Raw genomic sequence first — 22432 nt, 5'->3', positions numbered from 1 at the left:
TTTAGGAGCCACTGTGTCGATAGTTGAGGACAAAATATAATTGTACTGTCCTCCTGGCTATTGACAGAGTGTTCCCTCAACTGCACAACACCTGCCTGGAGGCTCACCATCTTGCATGGCTCAGCATCCATCACAGCCAGCTTTGCGCGAGCCAGGTGGTTCTCCAAGCCTGCCAGTGCAGAAGATGCCCTTTGTTTCAGATCAGGGGAGATAACGATCCACCTGCAAACAAAGGCCTGTCTTTATCTTCTTAATATTCACTCCAAGAATAAAACTATCATCCAGACTACAGGCAGGCAGTTACACTTTTGAATAACATACAGGAGATTTTTGGTTGTAAAAAGCTGAGCTGCCTGCATGTTTCTGCAGGACTGTACCAGCTGTCCAGGTACACAGGAAAGGCTTCTCAGTTTCAAATCAAAATGTATGATCCAAATGAGCCAGGGAGAGTGAGAGAAACCCACCTGGCTGCTCTGCAGACTCCAGGGCAGTGGAGAGAGATCCTTGTTCATATTAAATGACCTAGCTGCCAACAAGCTACCTCAGGGATGAGAGATGGTCCATCCACAACAGCTCAGAGCTCAGGAAGGACTCATTTCCCTTGCTCGCTTGGGAAACCTGTCCACAGAGCACTTTTTGCACTTCTGGGGTTAGACATCAGCAGTGAAGTGAATTAGCCATTTCGGTTAGTTTGGGTATTCTTGCCACAGTGCGCTACAGTCTGCAGAACAAGCTCCAGCACCCACAGCATACCCAACAGCTGGGCAGTCAAGGCTGTCATGATCATCACTGGGTGGCAGGAAGGGTTTCTTGAGCCCTTCTCGCATAGACGTTCTCCTCTGAATGACCAACTGCCACCCAGGTGATAAAGCATTCACCTGGAAGACAAGCATCCATGGCCGAAATCCTTGCTCTAAGCCAAAGGGAATGCTCTCCTGGGATCTGTAATGAGGCGATTCACCTTGCGGTTGGGTTCTCTGCTTTGGGTGCAAGAAAACTGGGTCCAAAATTCCCAGCCTTAGGCAGGCAAATGATGAGAGTTTGGCGCTCTGCAAAATGCTCCAGCTGTCATGCTTGCAGCCTAGTTCCCCTCTGGAAAAACTTTAAGAAGTCTGACATCTGCTCCACTGCAAAACAGAACATTTTTTTATACTCAGAAAGAACTGTAGGATAAGAGAACTATTTCATGCCTAGCCATAACATAAAGCAGTGGTTTCTCCATCAGCTGAGAAACCTCCCAAGAGACGTGGGCTCCCCCTCAGCTCCCCCTTTGTCAGGAGGCAGCTGATCAGCATGATCAGCTCCCTCCTTTCACACCCAATGTGTGCAGCTCCAGGGCTGATGTGGGCATGGGTGAGCCCCTGTGTCGTGGCAGAGTCCTCCAGGTGTCAGGTGGACCCCAAGAACAGCACCAGGAACCAGGCGGTTGCTCCCTGCCTGTTTTTTGGAGGAATGGGAATGGAGACCTGGCATACGGCAGGTGAGACTCGGTGGATGCACCAGAGGTGGAGTCTGGTATTTCCTGTTGGGGCCAACCGAGTCTCTGAACAGGAGGAAAGGTGCAAATGAAGGGACACAGCATAGAGAGAGAGTCTGGTATCTCTGCAACGTGACAGAGATGTGGCAGCAGGGCACATCCCTCCAGCTCTCTTATTGCCGTGCATTTCCTTCCCCTGCCCTCCTATGAGCACAGCACCATGGGGCATGGATCCAAAAGTCCCAGATCATGCAGCTTCTGCAGATAAGGTCTTGGATGTTACTCTGTTCTCTTCCCACGCTCAAGAGGATATTATCAGAGAACAGTCCTATACCTAACGTTGCCAGGTCCTGCATGACAGCGAAGCTTGGTCTGATGGTCCCACTTACAATGCAGTGTCACCATGTGTAGCATTTTGCATCAGGTTTTTCTGCTGTTTCATCACAAGCCATCTCACACATACATGTAGGTTACAAGGATCTGGGATTGCTCTATGGGCTGCCACTGGGAAAAGGTGAGGGAGGTTATGAAACCCATGCCTGCTGCACAGCAGTAATGAGGCTGGCAGAAGGTGCTATTTGCTCATGGACACTGTGCCCTGCTGATCCCCTGTTCCTGGATGTCAGAGCTGGTGTTGTCTAGTTCTTTTGCCAGGGATTGGTGTGGCTTGATGACCACCCTGGACCTCAGCCCTCATGGGATGCAACATGTACACTAACTGGGAGCTCTTCTCTTGAGCTGCAGAAAAGATGTGTGAGGTTGACATGTCCTCAGTGAAATCTGGGATGACCCAGATCCTTGAGGTTGTCTCCAGGCTTAATGATTTGGTCTATCTTTGAGTGATTAGGAGACCTTTCCTTTGTGACCTCAAGCTTTGAAAGGGGCCTGAAGGTAATGGTCTGGTTTACCAGTTCCAAGCATCTGTATGGACGTAAGTTTTTCCTGCACATCATGTCAACCCCTCTGCTCCCCAGGCATAGTGTCAGAAGAGTCACTTCTAACATGAAAGGCTGCTTCACAGCCTAGTGCAAAGGGATACTTAGAGCAGGACATGAAGAACAGAACCAGTGCTGAAGGATGATCAGTTCAGGCTGTGTGACAAGGCCATGGCTGAGTATGTCTCCTCTCTCCATCTGCACGGTAGCTGCATGCAGCCCTGACTTCAACACCAGCAAAATTAAAACAGGCAGTCAACTTAACAGGAGATCCAAGGGACCTACATAATGGTACTATTTACAGTTTAATTCCTTCCTGGGCATGCCACTTGTGACATGGGCACAGAAGTACAGTGGGAGATATCCTTCTGAAAAAGACATGTAAAGAACGGTCATGATATTTCCCTCATTTTGTCAAGGAACATGCTACAAGAAGCACCTATCAGAAGATGGAAATACTGCTGACTTGTCTTACAGTCTACTCTGTCACACATGGCGAGCTGCTGGCCTTTTCATCATTAGCTCCTAAGTGGGAATATAATTTTAAACGTTGACCTTATACTAACCAGCATGAAGCACAAACAAGAGCTCACAACACCTATTGTCTCTTTAGGTGAGTTCTGAAATAAATCCAGCAGAAAATAACTTAATAAATCAACAAATCATTATATGACAGATTTAAAATATTAGACATATTTCTTTTCTAATGGATAAACACAGATACAACATAAAAATACATCTGAAACACATCATTCTCAAAAGAAGGAGATAAAATGGACTTAAGCTTTAGTAGAGCCTCTGTTCTTTGTTCTAGCAACTTCAGTGGAATGAAAAATTGGAAGTTTTAATTGAATTCATTTTTAAAAAAGGATGCTACAGACAAGGCAGTGGCTCTGTGACTTATTTTGCATTGTAGGTTCCTAAATAATACGTATTGAGCACATGCTGCTGCACTGTGGAGAATGTCAAAGCAGCAAGAAAGCAGGAGGTTTTGATTTTTGGACAGGTGCTCTGGTAGATGGGCTTTTGGCATTCCCAAGGCACAACAAAGCAGATTGGCACTGTGGAAATAAAACACATTAGTTGAATGTTCCTGCTAAAGCTACAAGAAGGATATTTCAGCAGTCCCTTCTCAGCTGTAAGAAGCTCTGATGAAAGGATCTGTTCTCATATCTCCAGTTCCAGGGAGAAACATAGCCTGCATTTTCCATCTCCTCTTTATGAGCCATAAGAGTAAAACCTAGTTTTAAACTAAACTTTAGTTTTTGGACTGCAACTCTGTGCTAAGGGCAGAAATCTCTACCTGGGGAATCAAAGCTCCTACTGCAGAAGCTGCTCCTTCTTCTCCCTGCAGGAGTAGTTATCTCTACAAACACCAATACCATCCCCAACCCACTCCAGTTCAAAGGCCTCAGAGAAGAGCCTTGCATGATTGCACGATAGTCAGCAAACTAATTCCTAATTACTACCTGCACCAGGTAGTAATTCATTCATATTGCTTTTTTTAAGCTGAGTTAAAATTTTAAGCATATTATATTGCATACAGAGAACCTTAACATACTATGTGGCTAAAGTTTAATGTCGTTACGTAAGTGAAAAATAAGTGGAAGTGTAGTGATGTTGCTGCCAAGCCGTAGGCAGTACAGTACTGAGTTCTCTGCTCTGTCTGCTGTGCACAAGATGCCATGCAGTGCTCTCACAAATTGTCAAGGCTCTGAGGACACTAATAGGTCTTAATGGCCCTGACCAGCATCACCTGGTACATCCACCCCCACCCATGGGCCCAGGAGCCCCATCTCAGCTCAGGGTCCCTGCCCAAGCTGTGCTAGGGGAGTGCTGGTCCTCAACTCAGCCACAGCTGATACCGGCTTGAACCACAATGTGAAGAAGCATGGCTGTCAATTCCTTATCTGCTCCCTTTCCAAAAAGGTATCTGAAAACAGAGAAACCAGTAATTTTTCACTGTCAGCGATAAATTTTTTTTTTCCTTTCTGATTAGTCACAGTTCACAGGAACTAAATCAACATTTCAAAATAGAAACAGTGTAATGACATTTTAGCAGCTTTCAAAAACGAAAACTTAGGTATATTAATTAATGAAATTTTAATAACTACTACCCCAGCACTTTACTTCAAAACCATCCAGAGTCTCTGTTATCCTGAGTATCTGAATATATACTATGTTAAAGTATGCATAATTAAATGATACCATAGGACAATTGCCATACAGCTTCATCCTGGTAATGAACAATAAAGAGAAATCTTCAGCTGCACTAATGGGAAGAGCCAGTTCCCCCTGGGTGTACTTCAAGCCATCTTATTTTAAATGTTGGATCTTACTTGGATATCTGCCTTACACTGAGGATGAACTGCACTCTACAAATCCACATTTTTTCCCATTGCCCAGACAGGAGTCAGGGAAAATAGCCCAGAAAGAGATTTCTCTTCTTTAGGCATCTACACTTGAACAAATTAATCTCATTCCAGTCACAAAAAAAAAAATAATCAGACTTAGACAATTGACATACAGTTTAGACCTCTAAAGTCTTGCTGTACTGCTTTAGAGTCTTATAGGTCTTGGCACAAATTCTATTAGCAGTAATTTAAAATTCACTGGCAGATCACTGATGCAGACATTGACTAGTGTCAGGTCTGCCACTGATCCCAGCAGCAATCCCTTAGAAACACTGGCTTTCCCACTGACAACCATCTTGTAAGGGTTTTTTTTAGGTCTAATTCATATAATATCTGATCTACTGGTACTGGGAGCTAATATTTGACTCCAGATATCAAGAAGCTGCCAATGTTGCACAGCTATATAGCATAGTTGCTCTATGCCACGTTTATTAAGTAACCTCTCTGTCAAACTTGTACTTTCCTCAAAGAATGAAATCAGGGATGTTTGACAAAACCTGTTTCCATGGGCTGCCTCAGACTGTATCCATTAGCATCTTCTAGCTCAGCCTCCCCTTGACTCGGGCTCCTAAAACTTACATTTCCCTCTGCTCCCAGAGTCTCCTTCAGCCAATAATTCTCTGAAAGTCCCTGTCCTCACACCCTGGGGTCCATGATCCTGTCACATGGTACCACATCATCTCCAGCCCCTTTGTTTTCTCCCATAACCCCTCTGCCTCCTTTTCTCTTTTCCTTGAGCCCATATCTTTGTGGCACATGTTGTACAACAATGTTCAGCTAGAGATTAAAAGAAGTGTTCCCTAAGCAGATCCAAGCCTTTTTTCCCCTACCTTCTATATATGGAGGAAAAAAATGAGTGCATAAATACTTTTTACCTTTCCTTGCTGTTCCATGTTCTTCACATTCTTCCTCTCTATTTGCACTGGCTGTTCCTAATAGACAAATCTTGGGTCCAGCAATTGCCTGTTTTTCCCTTTTTAGTGCTCCTTGATATTGGGTACATAGTGAGGGACGGAGCAGCAGCAAGATGACAAAGATTTGGTTATCCTGACTTGTGCAAAGATATCACCACTGGGACAGTCATCTGATATTCGGCTGTGGATTGAGGGCTTTAAACGGTTCCCCATTCAGCTATGGCAGGAAATCCAGCCCACCAGCTGAAAGCATTTTGGGGGCTACCTGTCTGTGGCTGTAAAATACTCACTAGACTTGGGCTCAGTGTAAATAGATGAGTTGGTAGTGTTGCTCACCATAGATTTTCTGAATTCCTTGGAGGTCATCCTGGGGCAGTTTGAAGTTGTGTGTTTCCATGTACTGGTAGAAAGGAGCCATGATAGCACTGGGATCATTGGAGTGTTCCAGACCCAGCGCATGTCCCAGCTCATGGACCGCAACCAGAAAGAGATCATTCCCTGTGGAAGGAAGGCACAGCCAGATTAGTACACAGCCACAGCCTGACACGATCCCAAGCCCCACTTACTCATAAAGCAAGAAGCAAGTGCTTTGCTATCCTATTGCACAGCAGGTCACAGTGCCAGGGTCAGCTCCCAGAGATGGTTTTAGTCCTGAAAGTCTGTGCAGCTTTTACAGTCATTGTCACAGAATGGGCAGGAGGCTCCTAGCCCATGACCACCCATGACCATGAGCACCCTCAGACCAGGTAAAACAGGCAGCTGCCTGGAGTGAAAGGATACCAACTGTAGACTCTTTTGTAGAGAGTTTACAGAAAATGGCCAACAAAATAGGCTGTTCTGATACTATTGCCTCTTCATATAAGTGCTGCCAGGAGAGATGAGAGCACTGCCAGTCTGCTCATCAACAAGGGTACATGGTGAGAAGGGAGCTTTGTCCCCCTTCTGGGTCCTCCAGTGCTGTGCTGTGATCTGACCTGGACGACTAAATCCTACGGGAGATCTGTAAGGCATCTGGCAAAGCAGGAGGAAGGACAGAGAAGAGCGGGGCTAACACCCACCGTAGCACATGTAGTACCTGGGACAACCCCATCTCCTCTAGCACAGGCTCCTCAACATGCTTTTACTTTGCTGGACTCCTGGCACTGCCATGTCTGTGGGAGGAGGTGAGTACAGGTAGCACCATCCTGCAGGAGGCAGAGCCACACAGGGAAAGGTTGGGTTGGATCCCAATGACAGGAGGGAGAAGGAGGAAGGAGGAAAGAAGGGACATGCTCCTGACAGGAAGAGAAAGGGCTGAGGAGCCCTGTCTGGTCCAGAAGCTGGTAGGAGTGTGAAGTAGGGGTACCTTCAACTCTATGTTACAGGCATACACTCCTCTTCAGTCCCATGGATCTAGGACCCTCATCTCCTCGATCTAGTGTGGTCCCTGGATGTCCTACTTCGTGAGGGCACCTTGACATGGGAGGTGATATGACAATGCTGTGTGAGGGATGAAGACACAGCCAACAAGGACAGATGTAAGTCTTCCCATGCCATTAAAATGCCTGAGCCCTCAATTCTGCCTGAATTGGGCTTCTTTGCTGTTTTTGGCAAGGCACAAATGAAGAGCACTTCCAATCAGACACGGGAGAAAGCAGTTGGCAGTGGCAGCTCAGTGGTTGCTCTGCAGCACCTCCAAACAGTGCATCTCTGTTCCCCACATCTCCAAACTGCACCTGTCTTAGAGGTAACAAAATTCTGTACACCATGGCCGAGCTCTCCTTGGGACAGGGGTTGCAACAGTGATTCATGGAGAACTATCTCCACTTTTTAAATACTTATTACTTCACTGTTACCCATAAAAACGTGACAACATAGGTTCAGGGGTCTGCAAGACTTCACAGCAGGGTGCTTTGCCAGCATCTCAAGATACCTCAAGTCAGTAACAGTGTTTGAATGGTCATACACACCACACCGAAACGGTTAAATTGTGTAAACATTTGAGCTGGAGGGTGTAAGCACCTGAATAGGCAAGACATGGTAAAATATACAAGTGCATTTCAAATAAACGTTCAAATACATTTGTTCAAATACAATTGTCCAAAAACGTATGGGGGCTAAAATTTAGCCATATATGTATTTAAAATTCCAGAATTTCTGTATTTGCGAAATCCAAATGGGGACTTAATAATTTTTTCTCAACTGTTGCTGAAAAATCTGGTGTCTGCAGAACAAGTCAATAAAATGTCCAGCAGCACAGTATAAAATGCATTAAGTAGTTTCATGGTAAAGTTTGGAGGACTGATCACTCTTCATGGATTTTCAAAAACACTCAAGCTTAGAAGATGCACCCAGTTTTCAAAAGGGATTCAAAGACTCAAAATCATGTTGGAAATCAAGTAGACTTACTCTCCTATATCACTTAAATGCTCATAAAAGCATAATTTTCATTGCTACCACAAATGCTCACACATGAAAGTCTGTGAGAAGAGTCTCATGAAAGTCAGCTCTGTACTGAGTGACTTCTACCACTGACTCATGGGCTGTGCCTGTGCTAAGTGCTTGGAGACTTTTTCCGTCACCAGTTTGGTGGCATTTTCCTCCTTGCTGAAGTATCCAGAGAGTCTTTGTACTGATAGCATGTCTAGAACTTGTCTCGATGTAAGTCTACACATAAATCTATGTAAGTTACTTGCCCCTGTGTGCTAAACCTTTATCAGGAGTATAAGATCAGACACTATCTTAATTTACATTAGTTTTAATTAGCCTTCAATCACTTGTTTCTGCCCAAAACAAATGCCAGCCCACTTTACAGCTGGAAAACAGAATCACACAGACTCACAGAATGGCTGAAGTTGGAAGGCACCTCTGGAGATTGTCTAGTCCAACTCCCCAGCTCAAGACAGGTCAAGTAAAGCAGGTTGTCCAGGACTCTGTCCAGTCAGGTTTTGAATTTCAGGTTTCTTGTATTGGGAAGCCCCGTACATAGCACTCCAGATGTGCTGGGTAGAAAGGAAGGACGGATCATCTCCCTTGACTAGCTGGCAATGGTCTTCCTAATGCAGCCCTGATGCTGTTGGCTACCTGTGCTGCAAGGGCACACTGCTGACTCATGTTCAACTTGGTGTCAACCAGGACACCCAGGTCCTTCTCTGCAAAGCTGCTTTCCAGTCTGTCGGCCACCAACAAAGCCCAGGTGCAGGGCTTTGCATTTCTCTTTGCTCAACTTCATTAAGTTCCTGTCAGCCCATTTCTCCAGCCTCTTGAGGTCTCTCTGAATAACAGCATCACTATTTAGTATATCAACCACTCCTCCAAATCTCGTATCATTGAACTTGCTGAGGGTGCACTCTGCTGCATCACTGAGGTCGTTCATGAAGCTTTAAACAGTATTGACCTCAGTATTATCCCCTCTGATACATATCCTGAACTCCACCATCTCATGGTTACTGCAGCCAAGGATGCTACTGATCTTTACACTACCCACCAGTTCTTCCTTTTTAAGTATCAGGTCCAGCAGATCACCTGTCTTTGTTGGTACCTTGATCACCAGTGAGACAGCTAGGAAGAGATCTGAGACGATCAGCAAGCCCAGAAAGATGAAGGCTCATACCTGAGGAAGTATGTCAACAACCATGGTGGTCAGGCCGACCAGCTCTTCTACTATCGAACAGAAATGCACCTTCTCCTAGTTATCCTGATGCAATACCTATCCCTGGAAATACAGACAACTGTGGAAAACAGCTGCTGCTGTCCAGTTTTAAAACACCATTTTGACTAACAGCGGTGTACAAGGATGCCACAGAGCACGGAAAATTTTGGCTGGGGACCTCTGCTTCCTTGCATCTAGAGATAAGGGACTCGCTAAGAAATGAACCTTCCCAGTTCTAGCACAGCCACAGATGACAGGTCAACACTGCAGTGGAAAAGCTATCCTCCTAAGGGAAGATACATCGCTAGAAGGCCACTCAAACTGGAGTTTGCAGCGATTTGTTGGGAGGTGATGGCTGGAGCAGATGAAGGGGAGGTAAAGAGAATTTCTAGGAAATGAAGCGACTTCCACAGAAAGTAGGACGAGAAGCTGCTCTTGGTTCTCAACAAATATTCTGATTCTCAATGCTGTGGTTGCTTCTCATCTCAAAGCCTTTGCTGAAAGGCAGTAGAATAGCACTAGCAAAAATAGCTCCCCCTACTGCTCCCTGCTCTGGCCAAAGATTTCTCACCACTGTTTCATCCCCTCACCTTATTGTTCTAGCCTCCTCCCAGACACATCCATAGTTCTCTTCCTTCCAGCATGCCCATGTCAGCTGCCTTCTCCACCCTGCTCTATTCTATGAGGGTTCCGAGTCTGAAAGCAGCTAAGTCATTCTCAGAGGGCAAGTGGACAGCATGCATTTCCTGGGAAGAGGAGACAGGAGAAAAAAGTCTAAGACCATTTTGTAAGCACAGAGTGCTCAAAAACCCAGCTCTGGATTCATCGTCCCATTTCTCTTGAGGGGTCAGTTTACATCAATAATATTGTTAAGCAAGAAGATCCTTTCTATTTTTTTGTAAATGGGAGTTTCATAGCATGAAAGAACAGAGTTAGTTTTCTTTTCAAAGGGTGGGCTAGGATTTGCTCTGAAAAGAAAACATCAAGGTATGAAACCACTGCCTGACAGTGTACTTATCTCCTCCCACTGCCCTTAGCTTGGAGCTGTTATGGCTCTTTGTGTACTGTCACCTACTGCTGTTTGGAAACTGTCCACTCAGCTGATCTGCAGGAGTCTTGAAAGAAGCCTGTACCTCTCAAATTGTTTCTGTTAGTTCTTGAACATGCAGCAAGATCTCTGACCTTCATGTTCTTCACAGTTCTTGTCTGAACAGCACTCTTAATACCCATCCTCTTGGAGCAAGATTCAGAAGGGAGAACTAATAGCCTAGCTTGATACTTTGCTACTCATACAGAAACAAGGTCAGGCAATCAGATAAAGCTCCTTTAATTTCCTCTTCAACCCCCTCCCCCAAGACCAATACCAAGTAACAAGTAAAACTTGTATTCAGTGTATACCAGCCACCTGGGTAAGACAGTAGGGTGAAGAAGGGACTGACTACCCTTGCTTTGTATTTGCAGGGAAAGGTCCCAAGAGAAATCCAACAATTTTTGCTCATTTGCACCATCTGTACAAAATAAAGAGATCTGGTCGGAGACCTGCCTGAGCTTTCTCCTCCCCGTTTCTCAGGAGGCATCCAGAAGTCCACCAATAAGCACCAGAGAAAGGATGACCCTGTAAAAACCGGGGGTAGTTTTGCAAGTTGGTTCATTGAGTGAAATAGTTTGACCTGCTATTCTAAAACATAAAGAAACACAGTTAATTTAGCTTTAAAGTTGCTGATGTATTTTCCTTACCAAAACAATGTTATCACCAGAGAAAGTTATAATTGAGGGCACACCTATAACAACATAAAAGCATCGCCCACTATCGTGTCAAACCAGGTGAATACACTGCTTATCTTACATTCAGTTTAATAGCTCCATACTCCCCATGCACACACCAGACAGAATACACACAACTTGAAACATACTTTTTAGTTGAATTTTCTTAATTAAAAGTAATCTAAATTTGTGTTCAGAATAAACCTCCTGTTAGCTCAATTAGGAGTATAGCAGCTAACTTAAGATAAACTGCAACATAATCACACATCAAAACCAGGTCTTTGGTTAAGCACTCTCAAATTGTTTAAAATATACTACCTTTCCCTGCAGAGATAAGAAACACAAGGTTTTATTGCAACAACACAGAGAACACTGTAGTCACAGATAAACTGATTTATGTATGATCTTCCTTCTAGTCATATACTCCATCACTCATACTTCGATTTTCAACTTCAGCTGGAAAAATGGCTGTTAAATCAGGTAACAGACATCTTGAGAAAGGTTTTTCTTTGTGAAATTGCTAGCACATGCCTTCTTGTACAGTGTCACTTTAATTATGAAAATCCGTATCAAACCCTTTTCTTTATTTGGCTAAGTAACTCATTGCATAATAGGGTATCCAATTGCTGTAGGTCAACAAAAACACTCATTTAAATGCCCATCAGTTTACAGTCATAGGTCACAGGGATACTATTATGGCAATGTTGTGATATTACTATCAGTATTTATCCTTGATCATGACAGCTGTATATATAGCTGTAATGAGTGTAGGTAGACTCTGACAAGTGGCTAGCCCAGTGGAGTGTAAATCCAGGACAGAGCTTCTAAGACAACAGAAGTACAAATAATATTGCATATCTGATTAATAATAGAAAAGCAACTGTGAATCTCTGATCTTTGTCATATTAGTTTTATACTTTATGAACTGTACCATGCTAATACATCTACGTATTGCAGTTTACTCAGACATCATTAAAAAGACATATGAAGGTTACATTTTGAAATTTTATTAAAGTAAGAATGATACTGAAGAAGTCAGATAATTCGTTGTGACAATAGCATGCCTAGGCTAATTACAGAAAAGACTGTGAACTAAACATACTTTAAATACACTAAAATTATCCATTCCACTCCAATAGCCATGTAGAGACAATTGTTTTCCAAGCACAACTTAAAGAAGCTTTAGGGCTACTCTAAGCTATGCCTTGGTTCTTGCATCTTCAGACCTGGTAGGTCTGAACCATCAAACAGAAGAACATGTGATTTGTCTGTACTCCTCCATTCACCTCCACAACATGCTCTGCTCAAGAAAAGCTTTGCAATCTTCTGAAAACCCCAAAGAAGTGGCGATACTGCTCTTCCATTTATTTGCACCAAATTAGATGTGGAAAACAGCTTTTCTATCTAGAAAGGAAGAAAATACATGTTAAAAAGAAATATAGGTTTCATTTTCTTCATAAACTATTATTATTGTAAATGTAGCAATGAATATGACGCATCTTAAGGACTTCATGAAAACTCTCTTAAGAGTGTCTTTAAACAGCTTCACTGGAGAAAGAAGAATGAGTGATATGCAATCTTAACAGAAATTGTACTACAGCCATATTAACAAACTGATCGCCATGAGATCAAGTGACTGCAGAAGGACAAAAGAACCGCATTATGTTACCAATCATCATGAAAGATAAGTAGTTTGCCTTATTGTCCCTGAAAGGCAGTGTGCAAACTACGTCTGTCACTTCTGTTACAGACCTGATTAATGTTGCAAGCTGTGCTTTATCTGACATAGCACAGATGGCACTATGAGGACAATCTCCTGTAGAAATTCACAGGAAAAATAAAATATTTTTCTGGAATTGAGAGACCAAAACTGACTGAGTGATGTGGAGGCAACAGTGGGCAACCAGAGAGAGGGGGAAGTCATGACTGCTTCAGTTGGCTCAGCAGCCTGACATTCAATGGAATAAGAGTGTTCTGGTGAAAAATTTTCCCATGTCTTTCACAAGTGTAGGTTGTAATTCAATAAGCAATTAAATACAAAAGAATTACCAATCCCAAAATGAAAACTCATATTTGCCTATATTAGCATATAATTCCCTAATTTGGTAGAACAGATGGTAAAGAAAAGAAAAATACTCATAAAAACATGGAAAAAATGTAGATATGACTTTCATTCCATCAGTCTTGAAAAGAAGCTACGCTGGTGGTTTTATTTTTTTTAAAGTATTTAAATACAGCATGGTCTACAGAGTTTAGTACTTGACCCAGCTGTGGAACAACCGGAACGTAACTACAAACAAACAAACAAACAAACAAAAAAACAAAAAAACCCCGAGGATTTTAAAACAGTTAGAAAGCTGGCCCAGTATATTCGAAACAGGTAACCATGTCCTGGTATAGGCAGTGTGGATACAAACCAGTTTGCGCTATTTGGGATTCTTTTTTACCAGTCAGGTTGAAATTATATTCAACTCCTGGTGCTGACAACAGAGAAACTGCTGTTCTGGAAGCTATGAGAGTAGCTCTTTGCCACAAAGAAGGTGTTTTCTACCTAGGACAGGAGACTTACTGTCTTTGTCCTCCCCTGACACAGAAAGTTCCTGATGGGGCTGTAAAGACTGAGGAGGACTGAGAAGTAAGAGAACTGGGATATAAGAGACATTCCCCCCTCAAAGTGGTATTCTTGGTGGATTTGGGTAGAGAAGGCAATACTAGATAAATTGTCTTCAAATCTTCCTTCGGAAAGAGGAGGGGGAAAAAAAAAAAAAAAAAGTAGTTTAAACAACTCCCAAGTTTGCCGCTTGGTTGTGATGTCAAAATCTGGAGTATTGGGTGTCGTTTCACTGCTGATGCTGCAATCCACCTCTGATTGCAATGACCAGCAAACTCTTTCCACGAATTCATCTATTTTTCATTTTTTCTCTTCCTGTTATTTTACTCCTTTCCCCTTCAGCAAGTGGAATGCAGCAAGTTTATTAGAGATATTGCTGAATTTTGGCTCACTTCACATCATCTGTTTCTGCTTTACAAAGGAAGATGAAAAAAAGAGACTTTTTGGCTCACCTTGATACTCATGACCTGCCTTTTTTACAGTTGTTTTTTTCCTTCCTTTTTAAATTAATGACACATAATTGTGATCCTTACTGGCTCCTTCCTACGAATCTCAGAGTATGTCATTCTCTGTGGAAAGAAGTAAAATATTTAACTTTGATTATACAGAAATCAATAAGATTCCAAGTACCTACATAACTGTATTCATACTCTGTATTAAACAATTACTGACAAAAAAAAATGGATGATAATTTTCTTTATAGAACACTGTGAACTTCAGGTGTATTTACAAGTACACTGTTTTGAAAGTAGAGTTTGCAAGTGATCCTTATTAATGAATTTCAGCTGTAATCAATAACTAGCACTGTCAATACTACAAAGCTTTAAAATCCAGACTGCACTAGCACAGCACTACTGTAAGGTCACTTCTATGTTCGTATAATGACAGCATATACAACAAAAGAAAGCACTACTTACAGAGATGCTGTCCAGTAGCGAAGAACCTGAAGACAGAAGAACCTGTCATCCATGTGTGCTGGTGGACTTTCTCTCTTCACTTTACTTTGTAAAAAATTTTAATTTGCAAGTTCTCTATTTATGGCTTTCTATGTTTGGATTGACATGACAGGAACGCAGTCTCAAACTGTTGCTAATTTAAGCTGCCCGATTTGATTTCTTTTTACTGTGGCTGGCTGTCTTGAGACCATGTGTCTATATACTTGCTCAAATTTTGTTCAACGTTAGCATACGATTTTAGAGAACTGGCTTACAGGAACAAGTCTCTCTAAGCAGTTACAGGATGAAACCAATGTTAAGTAGGTATGTTCTAGAGACTAAACACTGAACTGGTCTTCTTCAGTGAACATAAGTACTGACCAACAGCACGATGTGGTGGAGTGAAGTATCATAAAAAGGCCTGATAGAATAAATTGAAATTTTAATACAATTTATGCCCCACTTGACTTCCAACATCTATATGAAAGTCTTTCAGATAGCAGGTCTCCTATGTTAAAGGACACATGAGTAACTTCAAAGCAGCTCTGATTTTCACTCTGAAAAATACTGATGCTCATTTTCAACAACAGAGTGTCAGAAGCCTGAAAAATAATGATGGATTCAAAATGCCATTTGTTAGAACAAAACTCTTTAGATGTGGAGATGTTCTGTACCTAAGAAATCAGAGAAAGAAAATTTAAAAAGTATTTAACAGCCAGATAGCACAAAGATTACATGTGTACTGTGTTGTGAGCACACGCACCCTCTGTCAAGTTGCTCATTATATTGATACTTTGTAGATTGCTTTTGCTGGCCTCAGCATTTCCATAGAAAATGAACATGAAAAAAGTGGTAAAATAAGAAAGAAATTAGAAAGCAAGGCAAAACACAGAGGAAACAGGAATTAATAAAGGAGAAAAGACTACCAAGTTCTGGCAATATGCTGGGTAAAGGTACAGGTGTTAATGGAAGCTGTATTTTCTTTTTCAGAAAGCATGCACTGTACCTGCACAAGTCAGGTAAGTGGGTTGCAAGTAGATAGTAGACAGTCAACCTAGAAAAGTGGATACCAGTACAAATATCAAAAAAAAAAAAAAAAGCAACAACTGGATACTCTTCATTCCTCTTAGTCCCCTCCCTCCACCTAAAATAACACAACTGTAATCAAACAAATCAAATAGGATAAAGAATGTTTAGTTGGCAATGCTTCCAAAGTGATTGGAAACACTTGGAAATCTTTGATAATAAAGAACTACCCAACCAGGTAAAAAAAAATGCCAAACCTACTTACACATACTGCTTAATACTAGGGGATCTGTTATATAATGTATACTAACATACATCCAATGTTTATATGATTAATCTAGTGAATGCTTACAGGAACCTTGTACATTCTTGCATTAAAAAAAAAAAAGTAACAATAAGAGGTGGTACTTCAAAAACATCAAACATCTCACAAAAAATATTGCCAGCTACCTTTTTATGCACCTAAGAGCATCACCCGTCCTCCTTCATGAGGAATCTCAATATTAAAAGATTCCTGTTTTTAGAAGGGAATTTGGTTATAGAAAAGAGAATTTTATGAGCTGAATACCTTGTTACAGCTCAGAGTTGCTGTGAGAAGTAACTGCAATTTGCTCTTAAGTCCTAGGAACTAAAATTCTGTCTGTTTAGCAATGCTAAAGAATTATGGAAAAATTTACATTGAAAGGCATGTCTGGAGGTTAGCAAGTTTAACTTTCTGCTTCAAGCAGGGCTAATCTCAAAACTACATCAGGTTGCTCAGGGCATCATCCAGCCAAGTTTTGAAAGTCTCAAAGGATGGAGTCTCCACAACCTCTCCAGGTGCAGCCTCAGAGTTGTACCACTCCGTTAGTGAAGAATTTTTTTCCTTATGCCCAGGTTCCTTGTTGCAGCTTGTGCCCATTGCCTTTTGTTCCTTTCTCTGTTCACATCCAAGAAGAGTGTGGCTCTGTCCTCTCTATAATATCTCCTCAGGTGGAAGACTGCTATTAGATGCTTCCTCCCCACTTCATTCTCCTCCTCCTCCTCCTCACTAGGCTGAACAAGCCCAGTTCCCCTGGTTTCTTTTTACTCCAATCCCTTATCACCTCAGTGCTCCTGCACTGGACTCTTCCCAGTTTGCTGACACCTTTTGTGTACTGGGGGCCCCAAACACCACACTCCATTCTTGTTAAACTCAAAACATCACTGGTTTCAACCATGCACTACCAACAAAAGCGAAGCTGGCTTTGCAAAAAGATCCAGCTAAGGAACAAGAAAAGCTTTCTGGATGAAAATAGTGACAAAGAGCAGGAAGAAAAGAATGCAAAGAGAACAGCAGGCAGAGACCAACAGACAGGTTTGAAGAAATAAAACTCTGCCCAGAATGTAGACATGCAATAGTTCTGCTGTAGTTTTACGATCAAGACATGCATCTTGCAGCTGAAAGGCCAGAATCCCGTTTACCTGCCCCAGACGCCCATTTCTACCTACTTTTTCGTTTGGGCCCAAAATCTGGGGCAGCTCTAAGGTAAACCAGATCAGGAGAAAGGCACAGAAAGACAAACAACATTTGGCTACATGCGTTCCCTTATCTGGTTCACACTGTAGCCACTTCAACATTCCCCTGGTTCAAAGGGGAAGAAAAGAGAAAGACGTGCTGGGAAAAACATGACAGTGATGGGAGGAAGCATGTGCATAATCCCTTGTGTAGGAGTTAAACTGAGTGGAGACCTAAAGCATCTAACTGTAAACCTAGAGCACTAACCTGCAAACTAAGCTCCAGAAGCTGAGAATGAAAATCATGGTACTTGAATTCTGTTTCTCATTCAAGGTCAAATTATTTAGGCCTTTGAAAGACACTCATCCCTTCAAGATCCAGGAATCTGAACAGGGAAAGCCATACACCTATTCCTTGAGAAAGCCTGTAGAAGAACAACCTTTTCTAGCTAGATACATACATTATGACAACATTGCTCAGTAACTGCATTTTTAGAGAAAAAACCTTCCATATTTTATCTCTAATGGCTTCTAGAGTATTGAAGACAAGTGAGCAGATTCAAGTACTCAGATGTGACAGTAAGGGCAACAAGTATCAGAAGCATGGGACATCCTCTGTAAGACACCCAAGATGGACTAAATGGATAAATGCAAGCGTCAGTGATCTAAATGGGACTCAAGCAGAGGCACTGCTGTGGCAGAAAAATCTGTAGGTGCCTGGGCAATTTTAAGAATTCTGTACTCATAGCAGGAAGAAAAAGAGTACCAGGACATTCAGGTTCAAGCTCAAATTAATTTGGCGCACCTGATATCTTAACAAGAACAGCCCAAGCTGTGACAGAAGAGTGGCGCTCTCAAAGCTTGGCTAAATGCCTATGTTTGTGCAACTGAATTTTACTATAAATGTAGAGGTGAGAGAGAGGATCCCATTTTTAGGAACAGGGATACAAATGTCAAAAGAATCAAGAAGGTTTGTGACAATAATACTGCCAGGATAGAAAACAGTAAACCTCCAGTGAAGACACCACTTTGAACATGCTGACCGGCAGATTAAATGTCAGCTCAAAGCTATGCATGCCCCCCACCAACAGGTACATCAGGCTGTCATGCTCACTGGCTATCAGTAAGACTCTCCTCCAAAATTAACCACTCCAATCAAAACTTTCTCCTTGAGGACGTTGCTAAACATTCACATTAGTCAACTTAGTATTTGGCTGCCCTGAAAAACCAGCTCAGGTTCCTGAACATATGCAATGTCCAGATGGTGGCTTCAGGAGTGCTTGTTCTATTGTCCAGGTAGATGCCCACTGAAACAATGCTAGTCCTTGTGGTGGAATCACAGAGAGAAATCTATCCAGTTCCTCTCCTCTGTGGCTAACAGAAGCCTTTCCAGAAGGTGACTCAGGCCCTTTTCCTCCAGAACTTCTGCAGAAGGTCCTGCACTGATTTGGCACTGAAAGCAACCCATGAGGTCTCATCTCCTGTACCAGTTCTGGCAGTGTCTTGTAAACACTGGCACTCTTTTTGGTTGGCTTTCTTCAGAAGCCCTGAACAAGAAGCTTTCCAAAGAAGCCTCTGGAGTAACCCACCAGATCTATGGGGACATGTCTGTTGTAATGATTACAATATTTGTTTACTTCCTGTTAGCAAAGCTCAGCATTTCTTGCCAATATCTAAAGAGCAGTCACAGTGGTAATCCTACATTTACAAAGAGAACTTGATACAAGCGTGAAGCTGTACAGTGTGGGAGAGTACGTGGAAGAGAGGATACTGAAAGATGGATCCTGTGAACTGCAAAATGATCAAACTCGACATGGAGTTACACTAGAGTCACTACAGGAATAACTTGTCAGCTGGGGTTGTTTCCTGAAGAAGCTGAAGTGGCTGACCTTGGGCACACTCCCACTTAAAATGCTACACAGAGAGCAGATGATAGGGAGGGTCTTAAAGCTTAACTCTGGGCATGCTGAAAGAAAAAAATTCTGGTGGTCCCTGGCAGGCATGGATACCTCAATACTTACCTTGCTTTAGCATTAAAAAGGTTCTCTAAGCGTCTTCCCTAAATCAATCCTGCTCCACTTTAAGCCTTCAGCTACTGCTTCAGTGCATTTCCTGACCAGCATGGTGTCTGGTACACATAAGCTTTGGAATGAAATCTGGGTTGCACAGGAAGACTGACAGCAGGTATCACCGTTGCAGATGGTATAGCCCCAGCAGCGGCAGTTCTGGTTACCCACCCTGCAGCAACAGCAGTGCTTGCTACAGCCATGGGTAGTTACTGTGGAGGTGGATGCCATTAGTACCAGCACTAGTAAGACACAGGCACTGCTATTTGCAGTGATGGTGACAGTTGTCACTACCAACAGAGGAATATCACAAATAGCTATATCTATATAGCTATAAAGCTAGTATCTGCAGTGGGTTGGCAGGCACCACATATTTAGTGGTATGGTGTTAACAACATGTGTAACAGCAATGGTCATTTTTTTTTTTAAAGACCATGAAGAAGATTTGCCTGGGATTATTATTGAAAATATTTGCAATGTTAAACTGGAGATTAAAATTTACTTCCTGTAATTAACCTGGATTAAACAAATGTTTGAGTTGTCGGAGGGGTATAAGAGCAGTCATGTATAATGTGGACATTTAAACTGACAGAACTTACTTTCAGCCACTCAGGATTCCTTTTCAACCTGTTGTTGGAGATACATATATACGTAATTATTTTCATATAAAGGCTAGGAAATACTTGATTTGGCCAGTTAATAATGGATTTCATGCAGCACCTCTATGTTTGAGCCAAGTTAGGTAAGATACTGAGGCAGCTAAGGGAGAGAGATTCCAGCATGGCCAAGTCTGCCTACCCTCTTTCAGGCACAGGCTTTGCTGCCTACAGTGAGCAACGTATGTCAGCAGCTGTGAGTCTTGAGATGGGCAGTTTAAAGCTTGCTTGGCTGTTTCTACAGCACATTTCAAGTAAAAAAAGCCCAAGACTTGGAGAAAGTAGAGCAAAGTCACCTTTGGTGTCCCTTCTAGTAATGCAAGCAATTGGGATACTGAGACTGCCTGCATTGACGTGTAACTCAGTGACCAAATGCTGCATCTAAGCAGCCAAGAGAGGCCACTTGGCCTGTGAGCAGCTACACACAATGTACTGCTAAAAGACAATGACTCAAAAACCAGCTTCAATTGCCTTCAAGTGCCCATACATCAAAGTCTAATAAGCCGGAGCCCTTGCTGCTACAAGTCTGGGATGAGCTAAAGGCCGAGCTGCTTTCATTTCTATTGAGGAGCACCTTCCAGGAAAAACATGAGTAAGTCCCTGCAACTGTGACCACACCAGTTGCTCCTCATTGCGTGGCTGTATAGATAATTTATCTCTAAATGTAAAACCACACTCATCCTCTTTTTCAGTCGCATCCTGTTTGCCATATCACCTCTCTGATTTGCCTTGATCCTTCCAAATTCCAATATTGTGCTTCATGCTTCTAGCTGCTCCCATTGATATTCTCATCTGAAAACTTAACAAATGAATTCTGTATCCCATGATCCCAGTTAATAAGGACTGCTCCAGGAGTTCAACTTCCTACCTGATTTTGCACACCCTCATCACAATATTATCGAAATTAATCTCCCACAGCTTGCTTATGGGAATGTCAGAGAAGGCAGTACAATTAAGATGATAGATCAGCAATGATTAATTGAAAATACAGTATTACTCAGCTAAAGGAATTGTATGCATGAGTGGAACTGTAACTAATATCCAGGGGGAAGGAAACTTTGCATTCACTTTGAAAGCCTATGCAGGATCACTCTTCACAGCAGAAGATAACAGAAGTGTTGGTGCACGTGCCCCTATTACCACGGTCTCAGAAACATAACCAACAGCATCACAGCTATTATCATTATACCAATAATTTTAAGCTACATGGTAATGGTCATGCTGCTTACAAGGGGCAAAATCAGTATAATAATGATCATGCAAAATGATAATGAGTATATAAATCCCAACTAACTATCCGCTAGCTGGTGTGATAAAATCGCTAATGAACCCTAGTGTATTACCACAAGGTATCTTTACAAAATAGAAGCTCTCATTAACAGGATATATCATGTTCTCTATGTACAAATCAGAGATGGCTGTTTTCATAGAAAGTTCTGTTCAAATCATTCTTCATTTTTTCTGACTGGATGAGACTTCATGTGAAATGTCTCACTTTTATCCATATAATTTGTACTGCCAGTGAAGACTCCAAAACAGTTGTTCTGTGGGGTGACAGCTGCATCCAAACACGGACTTACTGAAACTCTTCAGGTGCCACAACACAGTAAGACAAATGTAGACCAACAAAAGCAAAGCTTCAGATCATACTGGTTTGTAACAAAAGTATATGGACTAAATAGATCAGCCAAATATTCTGAGACCTTACAGTGCCAGTTTCAGCATCCTGCTCTATTGACCAAAGATTTACCATTACAATTGTTGCAAGGCAAAGTGAGCTTTGAGGCGGATTGTTCAAATTTTCCCTTCAACTAACACACATTCTTGTCAGCAATGGAATGTTTTACATAGTGATATTTTGCATGTTGATATAAAGATACTATTGTTACTTCATGGTTATTTTAAAATTTCTATTATCATTGAATGGATGCTGAATGGCCAAAACAGTTCCTTTTTTGCATCTGAATAAATGAGAGCTTTGCTACTGATCTACTGGTTGGGTATTTTTATTCTTTCACTGAGAGACTTCTTCAGTTCCAGACTGAACAACCCCATTGCCCCAAAATATATATCATAAGGACAAGCATGACCATGTTTGAAGAAATACTTCCTGTTAAAAAGACAATATTGTCCTCACTAACACCTTATTTCCAATGAAAAAAAAGGCAGTAAACTGATCACAGTGCAGGAAACCTCTGACCAGGAAGAAACTCTTTAAGACCTGCTAACAGCATTTCAAGTAAAACATATCAGAGGTGAGAATCTGGACCTAGTGAGAGGTCCAATGACAAGAAATAGTGAAACAGAAGGAAAAACCCTCCTAAAAAGGCCTGGATCATCCAGTGAGGAGACAGGACATTTTCACATTTGCATACCAAGGCTAAGAACACAGGCAAAACCAAATTCCTCACATTTAACACTCACATCTATGATGTTCCGACTACAGGCTTACCCCTGTCCTCCTCAACACGTGAAATTCCTTTTCTATCATCAGTGCTTCCCCTAGGTGGAAGGGACAGATATGACC

The 22432-nt window shown here is 42.1% G+C and overlaps 1 protein-coding gene across 4 annotated transcripts in view; it reads right to left on the bottom strand.

The window, feature by feature from the left end:
* MMP24 (matrix metallopeptidase 24) overlaps window positions 1-22432 on the bottom strand; it is a 47319-nt gene that overhangs the window by 12254 nt on the left and 12633 nt on the right. For all 4 annotated transcript variants that reach the window (XM_052790320.1, XM_052790347.1, XM_052790329.1 and 1 more), the window contains one exon: window positions 6077-6238. In XM_052790320.1, the coding sequence (XP_052646280.1) occupies window positions 6077-6238 (162 nt within the window). The remainder of the gene's footprint in view (window positions 1-6076; window positions 6239-22432) is intronic.

The sequence above is a fragment of the Harpia harpyja genome, chromosome 1 (genome assembly GCF_026419915.1).
Source record: "Harpia harpyja isolate bHarHar1 chromosome 1, bHarHar1 primary haplotype, whole genome shotgun sequence".
NCBI lineage: Eukaryota > Metazoa > Chordata > Aves > Accipitriformes > Accipitridae > Harpia > Harpia harpyja.
This window is presented reverse-complemented; position numbering and strand designations above follow the sequence as displayed.